The sequence below is a fragment of the Pseudophryne corroboree genome, chromosome 6 (assembly GCF_028390025.1).
Source record: "Pseudophryne corroboree isolate aPseCor3 chromosome 6, aPseCor3.hap2, whole genome shotgun sequence".
NCBI lineage: Eukaryota > Metazoa > Chordata > Amphibia > Anura > Myobatrachidae > Pseudophryne > Pseudophryne corroboree.
The window spans coordinates 820,099,219-820,114,846 of record NC_086449.1 but is presented as its reverse complement, the minus strand read 5'-3'; the positions used below and the strand labels follow the sequence as shown (position 1 = coordinate 820,114,846).

The 15,628-nt window shown below is 46.9% G+C and overlaps 1 protein-coding gene across 1 annotated transcript in view; it reads left to right on the top strand.

The window, feature by feature from the left end:
* The first annotated feature begins 1,603 nt into the window (after positions 1 to 1,603).
* LOC134934705 (potassium voltage-gated channel subfamily KQT member 1-like) overlaps positions 1,604 to 15,628 on the top strand; it is a 120,774-nt gene continuing 106,749 nt past the window's right edge. Inside the window, exon 1 of the mRNA XM_063930076.1 lies at positions 1,604 to 2,080. Coding sequence (XP_063786146.1) covers positions 1,758 to 2,080 — 323 coding nt within the window. The 5' untranslated portion in view covers positions 1,604 to 1,757. The remainder of the gene's footprint in view (positions 2,081 to 15,628) is intronic.

Genomic DNA, 15,628 nt, shown 5'->3' with positions numbered 1-15,628 from the left:
AGGGGCAGTATTCCTATAGCATCCCTATAACTATAGTGATGGGTCCTGTGACAGGAAGTTATGGTGCGATGCTCTGCAGATAAGATGCAGGTTGCAGGCAGTGGAAGGGGCAGTATTCCTATAGCATCCCTATAACTATAGTGATGGGTCCTGTGACAGGAAGTTATGGTGCGATGCTCTGCAGATAAGATGCAGGTTGCAGGCAGTGAAAGGGTCAGTATTCTTATAGCATCCCTATAACTATAGTGACGGGTCCTGTGACAGGAAGTTATGGTGCGATGCTCTGCAGATAAGATGCAGGTTGCAGGCAGTGGAAGGGGCAGTATTCCTATAGCATCCCTATAACTATAGTGACGGGTCCTGTGACAGGAAGTTATGGTGCGATGCTCTGCAGATAAGATGCAGGTTGAAGGCAGTGGAGGGGGCAGTATTCCTATAGCATCCCTATAACTACAATGACGGGTCCTGTGACTGGAAGTTATGGTGCGATGCTCTGCAGATAAGATGCAGGTTGAAGGCAGTGGAGGGGGCAGTATTCCTATAGTGTCCCTATAACTATAGTGACGGGTCCTGTGACAGGAAGTTATGGTGCGATGCTCTGCAGATAAGATGCAGGTTGCAGGCAGTGGAAGGGGCAGTATTCCTATAGTGTCCCTATAACTACAATGACGGTCCTGTGACTGGAAGTTATGGTGCGATGCTCTGCAGATAAGATGCAGGTTGCAGGCAGTGGAAGGGGCAGTATTCCTATAGCATCCCTATAACTACAATGACGGGTCCTGTGACAGGAAGTTATGGTGAGATGCTCTGCAAATAAGATGCAGGTTGCAGGCAGTGGAAGGGGCAGTATTCCTATAGCATCCCTATAACTATAGTGACGGGTCCTGTGACAGGAAGTTATGGTGCGATGCTCTGCAGATAAGATGCAGGTTGAAGGCAGTGGAGGGGGCAGTATTCCTATAGCATCCCTATAACTACAATGACGGGTCCTGTGACTGGAAGTTATGGTGCGATGCTCTGCAGATAAGATGCAGGTTGAAGGCAGTGGAGGGGGCAGTATTCCTATAGTGTCCCTATAACTATAGTGACGGGTCCTGTGACAGGAAGTTATGGTGCGATGCTCTGCAGATAAGATGCAGGTTGCAGGCAGTGGAAGGGGCAGTATTCCTATAGTGTCCCTATAACTACAATGACGGTCCTGTGACTGGAAGTTATGGTGCGATGCTCTGCAGATAAGATGCAGGTTGCAGGCAGTGGAAGGGGCAGTATTCCTATAGCATCCCTATAACTACAATGACGGGTCCTGTGACAGGAAGTTATGGTGAGATGCTCTGCAAATAAGATGCAGGTTGCAGGCAGTGGAAGGGGCAGTATTCCTATAGCATCCCTATAATGTGCATAGGGCGAGTCTTTGCATTGTGTGTAAATGTGAGGTGTGATGGGGTTGGGGCATAGGCTACCTACCTGGCCTGCGCCTGGTCGGCCACGCTGGAGGCGGTCACTGGGGCTCGGGGAGGGATGCATGCTACACTTATTTTGTGTGTTTGAGTGTTTGGGCTGACACAGTCGTTGACCTAGCGTTGTGCTTCTTGTTACAGAGCTATGAGTGACAGTGGGTGACAGCAGGTGACACGGCTGTGATCCTGTCTGAAGTGACTCTGAGCGCTACACTGATAAGAGGGATCAGGTCCCACGGGGGCTTGCAATCTAACACCGGCTCTGAGGATGTGAAATATTGATCAGCAGCAGTCTGCGGCATGTCGCGCAGCTCGGGGGAGAGCAGGGGGCTCCCCCTCTACAGCCTCTACACAGCACCCCCTGCGCCGGACCCCATGCTATACTCCTCTGTGGCCCTCAGCGCAGACCCCCCCTTAAACAATGGCTCTGGATCCCCCGGCTCTCCCCAGGACCCCACGCTGCAGGTGAGCAGCCCGGCTGGGGGCACCAGGGACCTGCAAACTGACTACTCCCCCAAGTGCTTTTATCGACACTATCTGACCCGTACCAGTATGCAGGGCGACGTCTACAACTTCCTGGAAAGACCCAGCGGCTGGCGGTGCTTCATCTACCATTTCAGTGTGTGAGTACATTCTCTCTATTCCTTTCCCTCTGCATGGAGTGGGCACTCAGCGGGCACTGGACCCGCTCCAAGCCTCTTATCTCTAGCCCAGGCTCCTATCCTGTCTCCATTGCACTCAGTAGCACTTGTAGTAACAGCTGGGTTTCCAGGTAGCTGTAATGGGGACTATGGGGGACATTTACTAAGCAGTGATAAGAGCGGAAAAGTGAGCCAGTGGAGAAGTCGCCCATGGCAACCAATCAGCACTGAAGTAACATCTATCATTTGCATACTATAAAATTATACAGAGCTGCTGATTCGTTGCCATGGGCAACTTCTCCACTGGCTCACTTCTCTTTGCATACTATAAAATTATACCGAGCTGCTGATTGGTTGCCATGGGCAACTTCTCCACTGGCTCACTTCTCCGTTCTTATCACTGCTTAGTAAATGTCCCCCTATGTCTGACAGATACAGAATTCAGGCTGTGACAGCTGTATGCCTCCCATAGGGAATCTGCAGTTGTGGTGACCACAAGGCATAGCAGACACAGTTGTTCCTTTCATGTGTGATGTAGCGTATTGGCCTTTCTGCCCTGCCAGGATCCGGTATATGGCACCGCCATCGCTGCCATTGCAAAACCGGAATCATTTGCCGGGACAGTACTGCTGGTCTGAGGGTGACAAGTGAGACTTGGGACACTAGGCGTAAGAGATCTCGCCATCGCTTGGCTAAGCCGCTACATACGGTTGTTATTATCATTACACCTTTATTCCATATGATGTACCACATTAATACATCCTGGCAGAATAAGGGGGAGGTCACTGGGAGGTATAGTAAACAGCGGGTGCCATGTGTACAGAATGGCACTGCGCAGTCATCCAGACAGCAAGCAGAGACAGAGTCAAATACAAATAACATTCACGGTGAGAGAAGTGGTACTGTGCCGTCATTAATACCGGCAGGGTATGTAGAGAGATAGTATAAAATATAGCATTCGCAGTAAGAGAAATGGTACTGTGCCATCATCAACACCTGAACAGTACGCAGAGATAGTATAAAATGTAGCATTCCCAGTAAGAGAAGTGGTACTATGCCATTATTAATATTGACAGAGTAAGTAGAGTTTACTATAAAGCATTCCCAGTAAGAGAAGTGCTGGTGTCATCAGTACCTATAGTATAAGAGAAGTAGCACTGTGCTGTCATCCATACATACAGTATCAGAGAGGTTGCACTGTGCTGTCATCCATAGGAACAGAATAAGCAGTGGTACTGTACCGTCATCCATAGATACAGTGTAAGAGAAGTATTACTGTGCTGTCATCCATAGGAACAGAATAAGCAGTGGTACTGTGCCGTCATCCATAGATACAGTGTAAGAGAAGTATTACTGTGCTGTCATCCATACATACAGAATAAGTAGTGGTACTGTACCGTCATCCATACATACAGTGTAAGGGAAGTATTACTGTGCTGTCTTCCATACATACAGAATAAGCAGTGGTACTGTACCGTCATCCATACATACAGTGTAAGAGAAGTATTACTGTGCTGTCTTCCATACATACAGAATAAGTAGTGGTACTGTGCCGTCATCCATACATACAGTGTAAGGGAAGTATTACTGTGCTGTCATACATACATACATACATACATACAGAATAAGCAGTGGTACTGTACCGTCATCCATACATACAGTGTAAGAGAAGTATTACTGTGCTGTCTTCCATACATACAGAATAAGCAGTGGTACTGTACCGTCATCCATACATACAGTGTAAGGGAAGTATTACTGTGCTGTCATCCATACATACAGAATAAGTAGTGGTACTGTACCGTCATCCATACATACAGTGTAAGGGAAGTATTACTGTGCTGTCTTCCATACATACAGAATGAGCAGTGGTACTGTACCGTCATCCATACATACAGTGTAAGAGAAGTATTACTGTGCTGTCTTCCATACATACAGAATAAGTAGTGGTACTGTGCCGTCATCCATACATACAGTGTAAGGGAAGTATTACTGTGCTGTCATACATACATACATACATACATACAGAATAAGCAGTGGTACTGTACCGTCATCCATACATACAGTGTAAGAGAAGTATTACTGTGCTGTCTTCCATACATACAGAATAAGTAGTGGTACTGTGCCGTCATCCATACATACAGTGTAAGGGAAGTATTACTGTGCTGTCATACATACATACATACAGAATAAGTAGTGGTACTGTACCGTCATCCATACATACAGTGTAAGGGAAGTATTACTGTGCTGTCATCCATACATACAGAATAAGCAGTGGTACTGTACCGTCATCCATAAATACAGTGTAAGAGAAGTATTACTGTGCTGTCTTCCATACATACAGAATAAGCAGTGGTACTGTACCGTCATCCATAAATACAGTGTAAGAGAAGTATTACTGTGCTGTCTTCCATACATACAGAATAAGCAGTGGTACTGTACCGTCATCCATAAATACAGTGTAAGAGAAGTATTACTGTGCTGTCTTCCATACATACAGAATAAATCTTGGTACTGTACCGTCATCCATACATACAGTGTAAGAGAAGTATTACTGTGCTGTCATCCATACATACACAATAAGTATTGGTACTGTACCGTCATCCATACATACAGTGTAAGAGAAGTATTACTGTGCTGTCATCCATACATACAGAATAAGTAGTGGTACTGTGCCGTCATCCATACATACAGTGTAAGGGAAGTATTACTGTGCTGTCATCCATACATATATAATGAGTAGTGGTACTGTGCCGTCATCCATACATACAGTGTAAGGGAAGTATTACTGTGCTGTCATCCATACATACACAATAAGCAGTGGTACTGTACCGTCATCCATACATACAGTGTAAGAGAAGTATTACTGTGCTGTCTTCCATACATACAGAATAAGTAATGGTACTGTGCCGTCATCCATACATACAGTGTAAGGGAAGTATTACTGTGCTATCTTCCATACATACAGAATAAGTATTGGTACTGTACCGTCATCCATACATACAGTGTAAGGGAAGTATTACTGTGCTGTCATCCATACATGCAGAATAAGTAGTGGTACTGTGCCGTCATCCATACATACAGTGTAAGGGAAGTATTACTGTGCTGTCATCCATACATACAGAATAAGTAGTGGTACTGTGCAGTCATCCATACATACAGTGTAAGAGAAGTATTACTGTGCTGTCATCCATAATACAGAATAAGTAATGGTACTGTGCCGTCATCCATACATACAGTGTAGGGGAAGTATTACTGTGCTATCTTCCATAAATACTTAAATACAGAATATGTAGTAGTACTGTGCTGTCATCTATACATACAGTGTAAGAGAAGTAGTACTGTGCTGTCATCCAGCCATACAGAATAAGTAGTGGTACTGTGCCGACATCCATCCATACAGTGTAAACGAAGTAGTACTGTGCTATCGTCCATACATACAGAATAAGTAGTGCTACTGTGCCGCCATCCATGCATACAGTGTAAGAGAAGTATTTCTGTGCTATCTTCCATAAATACAGAATAAGTAGTGATACTGTGCCTTCATCCATGCATACAGTGTAAGAGAACTATTACTGTACTGGCTTGATTACATACAGAATTAGTAGTGGTACTGTGCCATCATCCATTCATACAGTGTAAGAGAAGTATTACTGTGCTGTCATCAATACATATATAATGAGTAGTGGTACTGTGCCGTCATCCATACATACAGTGTAAGAGAAGTATTACTGTGCTATCATCCATACATATATAATGAGTAGTGATACTGTGCCGTCATCCATGCATACAGTGTAAGAGAAGTTTTACTGTGCTGTCATCCATACATATATAATGAGTAGTGGTACTGTGCCGTCATCCATACATACAGTGTAAGAGAAGTATTAATGTGCTGTCATCCATACATACACAATAAGTAGTGGTACTGTGCCGTTATCCATACATACAGTGTAAGAGAAGTATTACTGTGCTGTCATCCGTACATAGATAATGAGTAGTGGTACTGTGCCGTCATCCATGCATACAGTGTAAGAGAAGTATTACTGTGCTGTCATCCGTACATAGATAATGAGTAGTGGTACTGTGCCGTCATCCATACATACAGTGTAAGAGAAGTATTACTGTGCTGTCATCCATACATAGATAATGAGTAGTGGTACTGTGCCGTCATCCATACATACAGTGTAAGAGAAGTATTACTGTGCTGTCATCCGTACATAGATAATGAGTAGTGGTACTGTGCCGTCATCCATGCATACAGTGTAAGAGAAGTATTACTGTGCTGTCATCCGTACATAGATAATGAGTAGTGGTACTGTGCCGTCATCCATACATACAGTGTAAGAGAAGTATTACTGTGCTGTCATCCATACATAGATAATGAGTAGTGGTACTGTGCCGTCATCCATACATACAGTGTAAGATCACGTTTGAGACTTGCACTCAGAGCTCCTGCACTCTGCCAGCGATCAGTAATTGTAGAGGGACGCTGACAATGAAAACACTTCTGCAGAAACACAGGTGCGGCCCTGGGCACTGGGGCAGCTGGTGACTATACTGCTCAGGTAAAGCCCACGCAGCCCACTGGGGCAGCTGGTGACTATACTGCTCAGGTAAAGCCCACGCAGCGCCTTTGTCGTCTAGTAGCCCCTGAGCCATGAGCTGTATACTCTGACTTTGTGAGTGGCAGAAAGCAATAAGCACCTGGAAACAGAAAACCTGAATATACCATCATCAGTGGTCTCTGCTGTCCCCCTCAGACGGCCACATGGGGAGATGTTTCCCTATGACCCTGCTGCCCCGAAGGGTGATTTCCAGGTGGGTTATCAACCCTCCCCAGACCATATTTACAAAGTGACCCCCTGCAGAGGTTTAGTTCGGCCTCATCTCCGTCTGACAGATCTGCAGGCAATTTACAGAGAATGGAGGGCAGGATGTTCCCTGTAATGTGGAATAACGGTCCCATCTCATTATCGTGGATCCACACAGCCCTGCCATGTCCCAGCATGCTCCCCTCTCCACCATCCTCAGGAAATTGTCCTCTGTACGCAGTCCCCTGCCAGCTTGTCCCTCTTTGCAGCCGGCGTGATATATCCAGGATTTTGTGGCGTTTTCTTGCCAGGTTTTGGGATCTGCCTCTCTTTCGAGGACAGAGGGCTCGCGCAGTAATCGCTGTGTGTTGATAAGCTCTGTCAGCTGCACAGATGTTGGTAGTGAGTGGCCAGGATAATCTGCGGGCTTTATCTTCATGTGCAATGCGCGGATGAGGATATTACAGGCTCCTGTGCCCGGTGCTGCGTGGCATCTGCCGCCCTGCTCACAGAATAAACAGCTTATGCCATGCTGCCCGTGGTCACTTGCCAGGCCTCTATTATGTGTCATTATAAGCCTCATAGGGCGACATAGTTCTGCTGTTGGCCCTGTTTGTAAAGGCCGGGTGAGTTGTGCAGCTGCTGGCTGGATAAATACTTTGCAGGCCTCCGAAATTGCGCCGTTTACTCTCAGACCTGATTGCTAGGCTGCGTTTTCGTACAGGTCTAAACTGCGCATGAGTGTGCACCGCAATGCGCAGGCACGTCGCACGGGTACAAAGCGGATTGCCGCTCAGCGATGGGTTTGTATGAAGGATCCATTCGCACGGGCATTCGCAAGGAGATTGACAGGAAGGAGGCGTTTGTGGGTGGCAACTGACCGTTTTCTGGGAGTAGTTGGAAAAACGCAGGCGTGTCCAAGCGTTTCCAGGGCGGGTGTCTGACGTCATTTCCGGTCCCGGACAGGCTGAAGTGATCGCAGCGGCTGCGTAAGTCCTGGGCTGCGCAGAGTCTGCACAAGATCTGTTTATACAGCTCTGCTACACATGCGTTCGCACACTTGCACAGCTAAAATACACTCCCCTATGGGCGGCGACTATCTGATCGCAGGGCTGCAACAATCGCCTGCTAGCGCTCAGGTTGAAATTAGCCCCTCAGTCTTTACGTTAGTGCTGCTTCTCTATTCGAACAACTGAGGATAAAGACTGGTAAAGATCTGCGTACGCTATGTGTACGTCTTCCCTTCACCCACGCTCTCACCAAACTCCTTATAGGTCCCATTTCCCTCCTTTTTTAGATTGCAAGCTCCTATGTACTTGGATCTCTATGCCACTTGTGTACAGTCTACATAATAGCACATTATAAATACCGGAGTCTGGTACTACATCCATTTCTTTCTCATCCTCAGTATGCAAATGTCTCATCCGGCAAGTATGGCTAATCTTGGCACCTGCGTACAAAGACGTGGCGCAATCACAGATCCTTCAATAATCGGCCTTGCGAGTACCTGTACGGTCACCCAGAATGCCTGTGTGTACTGGGACACTGCAGCCATCTGTAATGTGTACGGGATCGCAGATGCAGGCAGCGACTTTCCCTGAAAACTTCCGCGACGCTCCTGCATTTTTGCCGCAACTCCTCGTTACTTCCCCCAAGTGGTCCCTTCTTGTCCACCACTTTGCAAATGAATCCTCACTGTGAGCTACTATGGTAATGGACTTGGACGCTTTCGCAGCGCGACTAAGACACATGTGCAGTCAGCCAGTAACCGCTAACCTGCGAGAACAGACAGCAGCAGGTCGACATATTAATGTCAACGCCTGCTAAATGTTGTCATAATGTCAGCATTTTCCATTAGGGTCAAGGTGTGCATTAAGGTTACGGTTATGATTACCATTACGGTTATGGTTCCCATTTGCATTATCGTTAGGGTTATTGCTAAGGGTGACGGTCAGGGCGGGAGACAGAAATAGAATTAGAATACAACTATAGTATTGATATTTCCACAATGTCAACATTACATCAGTGTCGGCACGATAAATCGCAACATGGCTAAAGATACACCACACCCCTAACGAAGCACCTCAGTGGCTGGCTGGAAGCTTTCTTTTCTCTCATTTAGATAATAATTTTTTACAAAATGGTCAAAGTTTTCTTTATTACAAGGAAAGTACAGCTGGCTTCATCATAGAGCACTCTGAGATAGAGGCCTCACGCTGTGGGGGCATGGGGTTACGTGCTCTGGTAAAAATTAATAAGCAGGCCATACACTAGACCAACTGTCATCCAACCATCCAGATAGTTAGTTAGTTGGTTGGTTGGTTGGTTGGTTGGTTGGTTGGAATTAATAATTAAGGGGAAGGGATTTGCCTAGCTGTGTAAGGGGAATGGATTTGCCTAGCTGTATAAGGGGAAGGGATTTGCCCAGCTGTGTAAGAGGAAGGGATTTGCCCAGCTGTGTAAGGGGAAGGGATTTGCCTAGCTGTGTAAGAGGAAGGGATTTGCCCAGCAGTGTAATAAGGGGAAGGGATTTGCCTAGCTGTGTAAGGGGAAGGGATTTGCCTAGCTGTGTAAGGGGAAGGGATTTGCCCAGCTGTGTAAGGGGAAGGGATTTGCCTAGCTGTGTAAGGGGAAGGGATTTGCCCAGCTGTGTAAGGGGAAGGGATTTGCCTAGCTGTGTAAGGGGAAGGGATTTGCCCAGCTGTGTAAGGGGAAGGGATTTGCCTAGCTGTATAAGGGGAAGGGATTTGCCCAGCTGTGTAAGGGGAAGGGATTTGCCTAGCTGTGTAAGGGGAAGGGATTTGCCCAGCTGTGTAAGGGGAAGGGATTTGCCCAGCTGTATAAGGGGAAGGGATTTGCCCAGCTGTATAAGGGGAAGGGATTTGCCCAGCTGTGTAAGGGGAAGGGATTTGCCTAGCTGTGTAAGGGGAATGGATTTGCCTACCTGTGTAAGGGAAAGGGATTTGCCTAGCTGTGTAAGGGGAAGTGATTTGCCTAGCTGTGTAAGGGGAAGGGATTTGCCTAGCTGTGTAAGGGGAAGGGATTTGCCCAGCTGTATAAGGGGAAGGGATTTGCCCAGCTGTGTAAGGGGAATGGATTTGCCTAGCTGTGTAAGGGGAAGGGATTTGCCCAGCTGTGTAAGGGGAAGGAATTTGCCTAGCAGTTTAAGGGGTAGGGATTTGCCTAGCAGTGTAAGGGGAAGGGATTTGCCTAGCTGTATAAGGGGAAGGGATTTGCCCAGCTGTGTAAGGGGAAGGGATTTGCCCAGCTGTGTAAGGGGACGGGATTTGCCTAGCTGTGTAAGGGAAGGGATTTGCCCAGCTGTGTATTTTATACCCCCTGTAGATGGCACAATATTGATTGGCAAATCTTTGTGCTTCCTGTAAAAAGGGGCTCACTGTCACAAAATGAGGTATATTGCATCACAAAGTCATTGTCACTGGCGGCCGGCAATGATTTTTCTCATTGTGTCAGTTACATGATTTTGTACCCTGTAGCTGTAGGTGTCCTTGCTTGGCTTGTTAATTGGAAGGATGCGGGTGCTACAATAACTTCTGTATAGAGACAATCGTAAGAGATAACTTCTCTAAATGATTTAGTGGAGGGGGTGCTTTGGTTCCCCCATAGGGCTTACCTGGGTCCGGGGGCATAGCCAGAACTTTTTGGACCCTGCAGCAGCACTTTGAAGGGGCCCCTGTCCCGGTGCTTCTAGAGAGACCCCTCTCCACCACTATTATGGGGCATCATTTTAGATTAGTTTATGTCACATTACAGTGGCCAACTGAGATTATACCACATTACAGTGCCCCCTTAAGGGCCCCATAAACTAACGTGACATGTCCAACCGTCATGTCGCAGGTGATCACCCCGGCAGCCTCCCGGGCGGCAGGGTCCCCCAAGATACATCGTATGCTGTCCTTTTGCATACAATATATCTTGGGCGACCCCAGCCGTGCCTGCGCGGTTGGACATGATCGTTAGTGCAGCACATTCAATCTGGAGGATCCGATCCGATGCTCACTGGAACGCGCATCGGATCGGAAACACCTCCAAAATGCCAGATTTCACCCGATATATCGGGCCGAATGCCCGAAATCGGATGAAATTGGGCATTCTTCTATTGTATGGGGCCCTTTACCATTATAATATCCACTGCACACACCCCTCACTGGAATGTCACCCCATACAGGGTGTGCAAAGGCTCATACCAAATTGCTTAGCAGGCAGATCTGGGTATTGGATATGCAATTATATGGCCCGGGTCTGGGGCCTCCTAAGCCCCTGGGCCCCATAGCTATGGCACCCCCTGTACCCACCATAGCTGCACCCATGCGTGGGTCAGTACTCCTCTTTTGGATTCCCAAATGTCTGACAAATATTTCTCCCAGTCTCAGTAATCTGCTGCTGGTTGTCTTGTTTGCAGGAGTCTCTCTTAGAGCAGTGTGTGCAGCACCAGGTAATCAGCCTCAGAGGTGGTGCTGGGCTGATGTTTGCCTGTGGTCACATGTTTTTTGTACTGTGCATGTGTCCCGGTGATTGGCGTCGGGGGATGCAGTGCGATTTTGGATGCAGAAATCTGGTATTTTAGTGGCCATATATAGGTGGTATCGAGGGTGGTTAGCTATATGCGGGCTTGCTGTGGGCATGTCGCAGCCGGCGACCGCATCTAAAGACGCAGTTGCAATGGCCCCTGTTCCGACGGATATCAAGCAACTGTGGGTCTGCTGTAATGGCCTATGGTGCAACAGATGTGCGGCCAGTGGTGCGACTCTTTACGCAAAGCAGCAGATTAGTGCCACAGCCTGCGGAGACGTATGGAGCTATTTATTATGAAACAATACAATTTATTTTCTTCAGTGCAGATCAGGAGGAGGAAAGCTCCATTATTAGAGAGAGATTAGAATATAGGTGGTCATTCCGAGTTGTTCGCTAGATACATTCGTTCGCTGCGCAGCGTTGAGGCAAAAACCCAGCACTTCTGCGCATGCAGATGTGGCGCAATGCGCACACGTGGCGTACTATTACAACAAACGATGTCGTTTTGCACAGGGTCTAGCGATGCTTTTCAGTCGTACTGGCAGCCGCAGAGTGATTGACAGGAAGAGGGCGTTTCTGGGTGTCAACTGACCGTTTTCAGGGAGTGTTCGGAAAAACGCAGGCGTGTCAGGAAAACCACCGGCATGGCTGGGCGAACGCAGGGTGTGTTTGTGACATCAAATCAGGAACTGAATGGTCTGAAGTGATCACAAGCGCTGAGTAGGTTTGAAGCTACTCAGAAACTGCACAAAATTATTTTGTAGCCGCTCTGCGATCCTTTCGTTCGCACTTCTGCTAAGCTAAAATACACTCCCAGTGGGCGGCGGCATAGCGTTTGTACGGCTGCTAAAAACTGCTAGCGAGCGATCAACTCGGAATGACCCCCATAGAGTGATAAACCTCATGTTAGTTTTACCCCGTTCCCCTTGAATACACAGATTCTAATCAGATGTTTTACAGCAGACTAAGGGAGACATTTACTAAGCAGTGATAAGAGCGGAGAAGTGAGCCAGTGGAGAAGTTGCCCATGGCAACCAATCAGCAGCTCTGTATCATTTTATAGTATGCAAATTATAGATGTTACTTCAGTGCTGATTGGTTGCCATGGGCAACTTCTCCACTGGCGCACTTCTCCGCTCTTATCACTGCTTAGTAAATGTCCCCCTAAGGGGTCTATTTACTAATCCTTGGATGGAGATAAAGGGGGACATTTACTAAGTAGTGATAAAAGTGGAGAAGTGAGCCAGTGGAGAAGTTGCCTATGGCAACCAATTAGCATTGACGTAACATTTATAATTTGCATACTATACAGTTGTACGGAGCAGCTGATTGGCGGCCATGGGCAACTTCTCCACTGACTCACTTCTCCACTTTTATCAATGCTTAGTAAATCCATACCTCCGTCACTGGAGATAAAGTACCAGCCAATCAGCTCCTAACTGCCATGTTACAGGCTGTGTTTGAAAAATGAGAGTTAGGAGCTGATTGGCTGGTACTATATCCCCACTGAATTTATCTCCATCCAAGGCTTAGTAAATAGACCCCTTAGGCAGTGGCTTGCTGCTGGTTGTGGTACTACAAGTGCCAGCATGGCAGGGACGTTCCTCAGTATCTTACCTATGTTGTAGAATCACCAAGGTGGAGAGACATCCTGTATTCCAGATGTGAATGAACTATCATATAAGATAACAGGTAATACGACCTCTGAAATGTGATCCTGCTAACAGGGGAACCAATTTTTAGACGCACTCTGTGCTTCCTGTGTACTGCTATATGAAAGTGCATTGTAATGTACAAAGGAAATTTGCCCATACAAAGGAAGTCTCTTACATAATGGATATATTCATATACACCAGCTGTGCTCCGTACTGCTGTCACGTGTCTATCACATCCACATGTCACTTGTCTGACAAAGGTGCATACTACATATCTGTCAGAGTTGCGTGTTGTAGGCCTGTATGTCTTGTCATATGCCTCCGGCTGACACGCAGCGCTGGTCGGATTAGCTGTGTCCTGATCTCTTCATCTTTTATTTACAGGTTACAGTTGTTCCAATCTAACATTACACACAGACAGGGCCGACATCCTGTACTTAACACAGTGTCACCATGCGAATCCGCCTCGCTGTACACTTGTGTACCCGCACCTTCTCTAATCTGTGCCCGTCTAATGTGCCATCTGTACCCCCTCTAAGATACGTACCTGTGCCCCTCCCGTGTACACACCTGTGCCCTAACAGTGTACACACATGTGCAGCAGCTGAGGTCTATGTCTACTGTAATGTGTATACAGTGCCATCCCAACATACCTGCCCTCTAACCTACATACCTGTACCTGAGTCTAGGTGCTTCTGTGGTAATCGTATCCCTCAGTGTGCATAAAGGTGCCCCCTGTTATGTGTGTCTCCTCAGATGTGTGTGTGGTCTACACCTACCTACATACCTACATACCTACCTGTGCTCTTCATCTGTATACTGCACCACATCAGCTACATACCTGTGCTCTTCATCTGTATACTGCACCACATCAGCTACATACCTGTGCTCTTCATCTGTACACTGCACCACATCAGCTACATACCTGTGCTCTTCATCTGTATACTGCACCACATCAGCTACATACCTGTGCTCTTCATCTGTATACTGACCACATCCACTACATACCTGTGCCCTTCATCTGTATACTGCACCACATCCGCTACATACCTGTGCTCTTCATCTGTATACTGCACCACATCAGCTACATACCTGTGCTCTTCATCTGTATACTGCACCACATCAGCTACATACCTGTGCTCTTCATCTGTATACTGCACCACATCAGCTACATACCTGTGCTCTTCATCTGTATACTGCACCACATCAGCTACATACCTGTGCTCTTCATCTGTATACTGCACCACATCAGCTACATACCTGTGCTCTTCATCTGTATACTGCACCACATCAGCTACATACCTGTGCTCTTCATCTGTATACTGCACCACATCAGCTACATACCTGTGCTCTTCATCTGTATACTGCACCACATCAGCTACATACCTGTGCTCTTCATCTGTATACTGCACCACATCAGCTACATACCTGTGCTCTACATCTGTATACTGCACCACATCAGCTACATACCTGTGCTCTTCATCTGTATACTGCACCACATCAGCTACATACCTGTGCTCTACATCTGTATACTGCACCACATCAGCTACATACCTGTGCTCTTCATCTGTATACTGCACCACATCAGCTACATACCTGTGCACTTCATCTGTATACTGCACCACATCAGCTACATACCTGTGCTCTTCATCTGTATACTGCACCACATCAGCTACATACCTGTGCTCTTCATCTGTATACTGCACCACATCCGCTACATACCTGTGCTCTTCATCTGTATACTGCACCACATCAGCTACATACCTGTGCCCTTCATCTGTATACTGCACCACATCCGCTACATACCTGTGCTCTTCATCTGTATACTGCACCACATCCGCTACATACCTGTGCTCTTCATCTGTATACCTTTCCCCTTTATTTCAATCCTGTGCTCTTCATCTGTATACTGCACCACATCAGCTACATACCTGTGCCCTTCATCTGTATACTGCACCACATCCGCTACATACCTGTGCCCTTCATCTGTATACTGCACCACATCCGCTACATACCTGTGCTCTTCATCTGTATACTGCACCACATCAGCTACATACCTGTGCCCTTCATCTGTATACTGCACCACATCCGCTACATACCTGTGCTCTTCATCTGTATACTGCACCACATCCGCTACATACCTGTGCTCTTCATCTGTATACTGCACCACATCCGCTACATACCTGTGCTCTTCATCTGTATACTGCACCACATCAGCTACATACCTGTGCTCTTCATCTGTATACTGCACCACATCAGCTACATACCTGTGCTCTTCATCTGTATATTTTTCCCCTTTATTTCAATCCTGTGCTCTCATCTGCATACTGTGCCACATCAGATACATACCTGTGCCCCTTCCCTGCATACCTGTGCCTCTATATCATAAATGCGCTCCTCATCTGCATAACACACCACTCAGATACCTGTGCCCCTTCCCTGCATACCTATGCCTCTATATCATACATGTGCTCCTCATCTACATACCTGTTCCCCTCAGCTACATACCTGTGCCCCTCACCTGTATACCT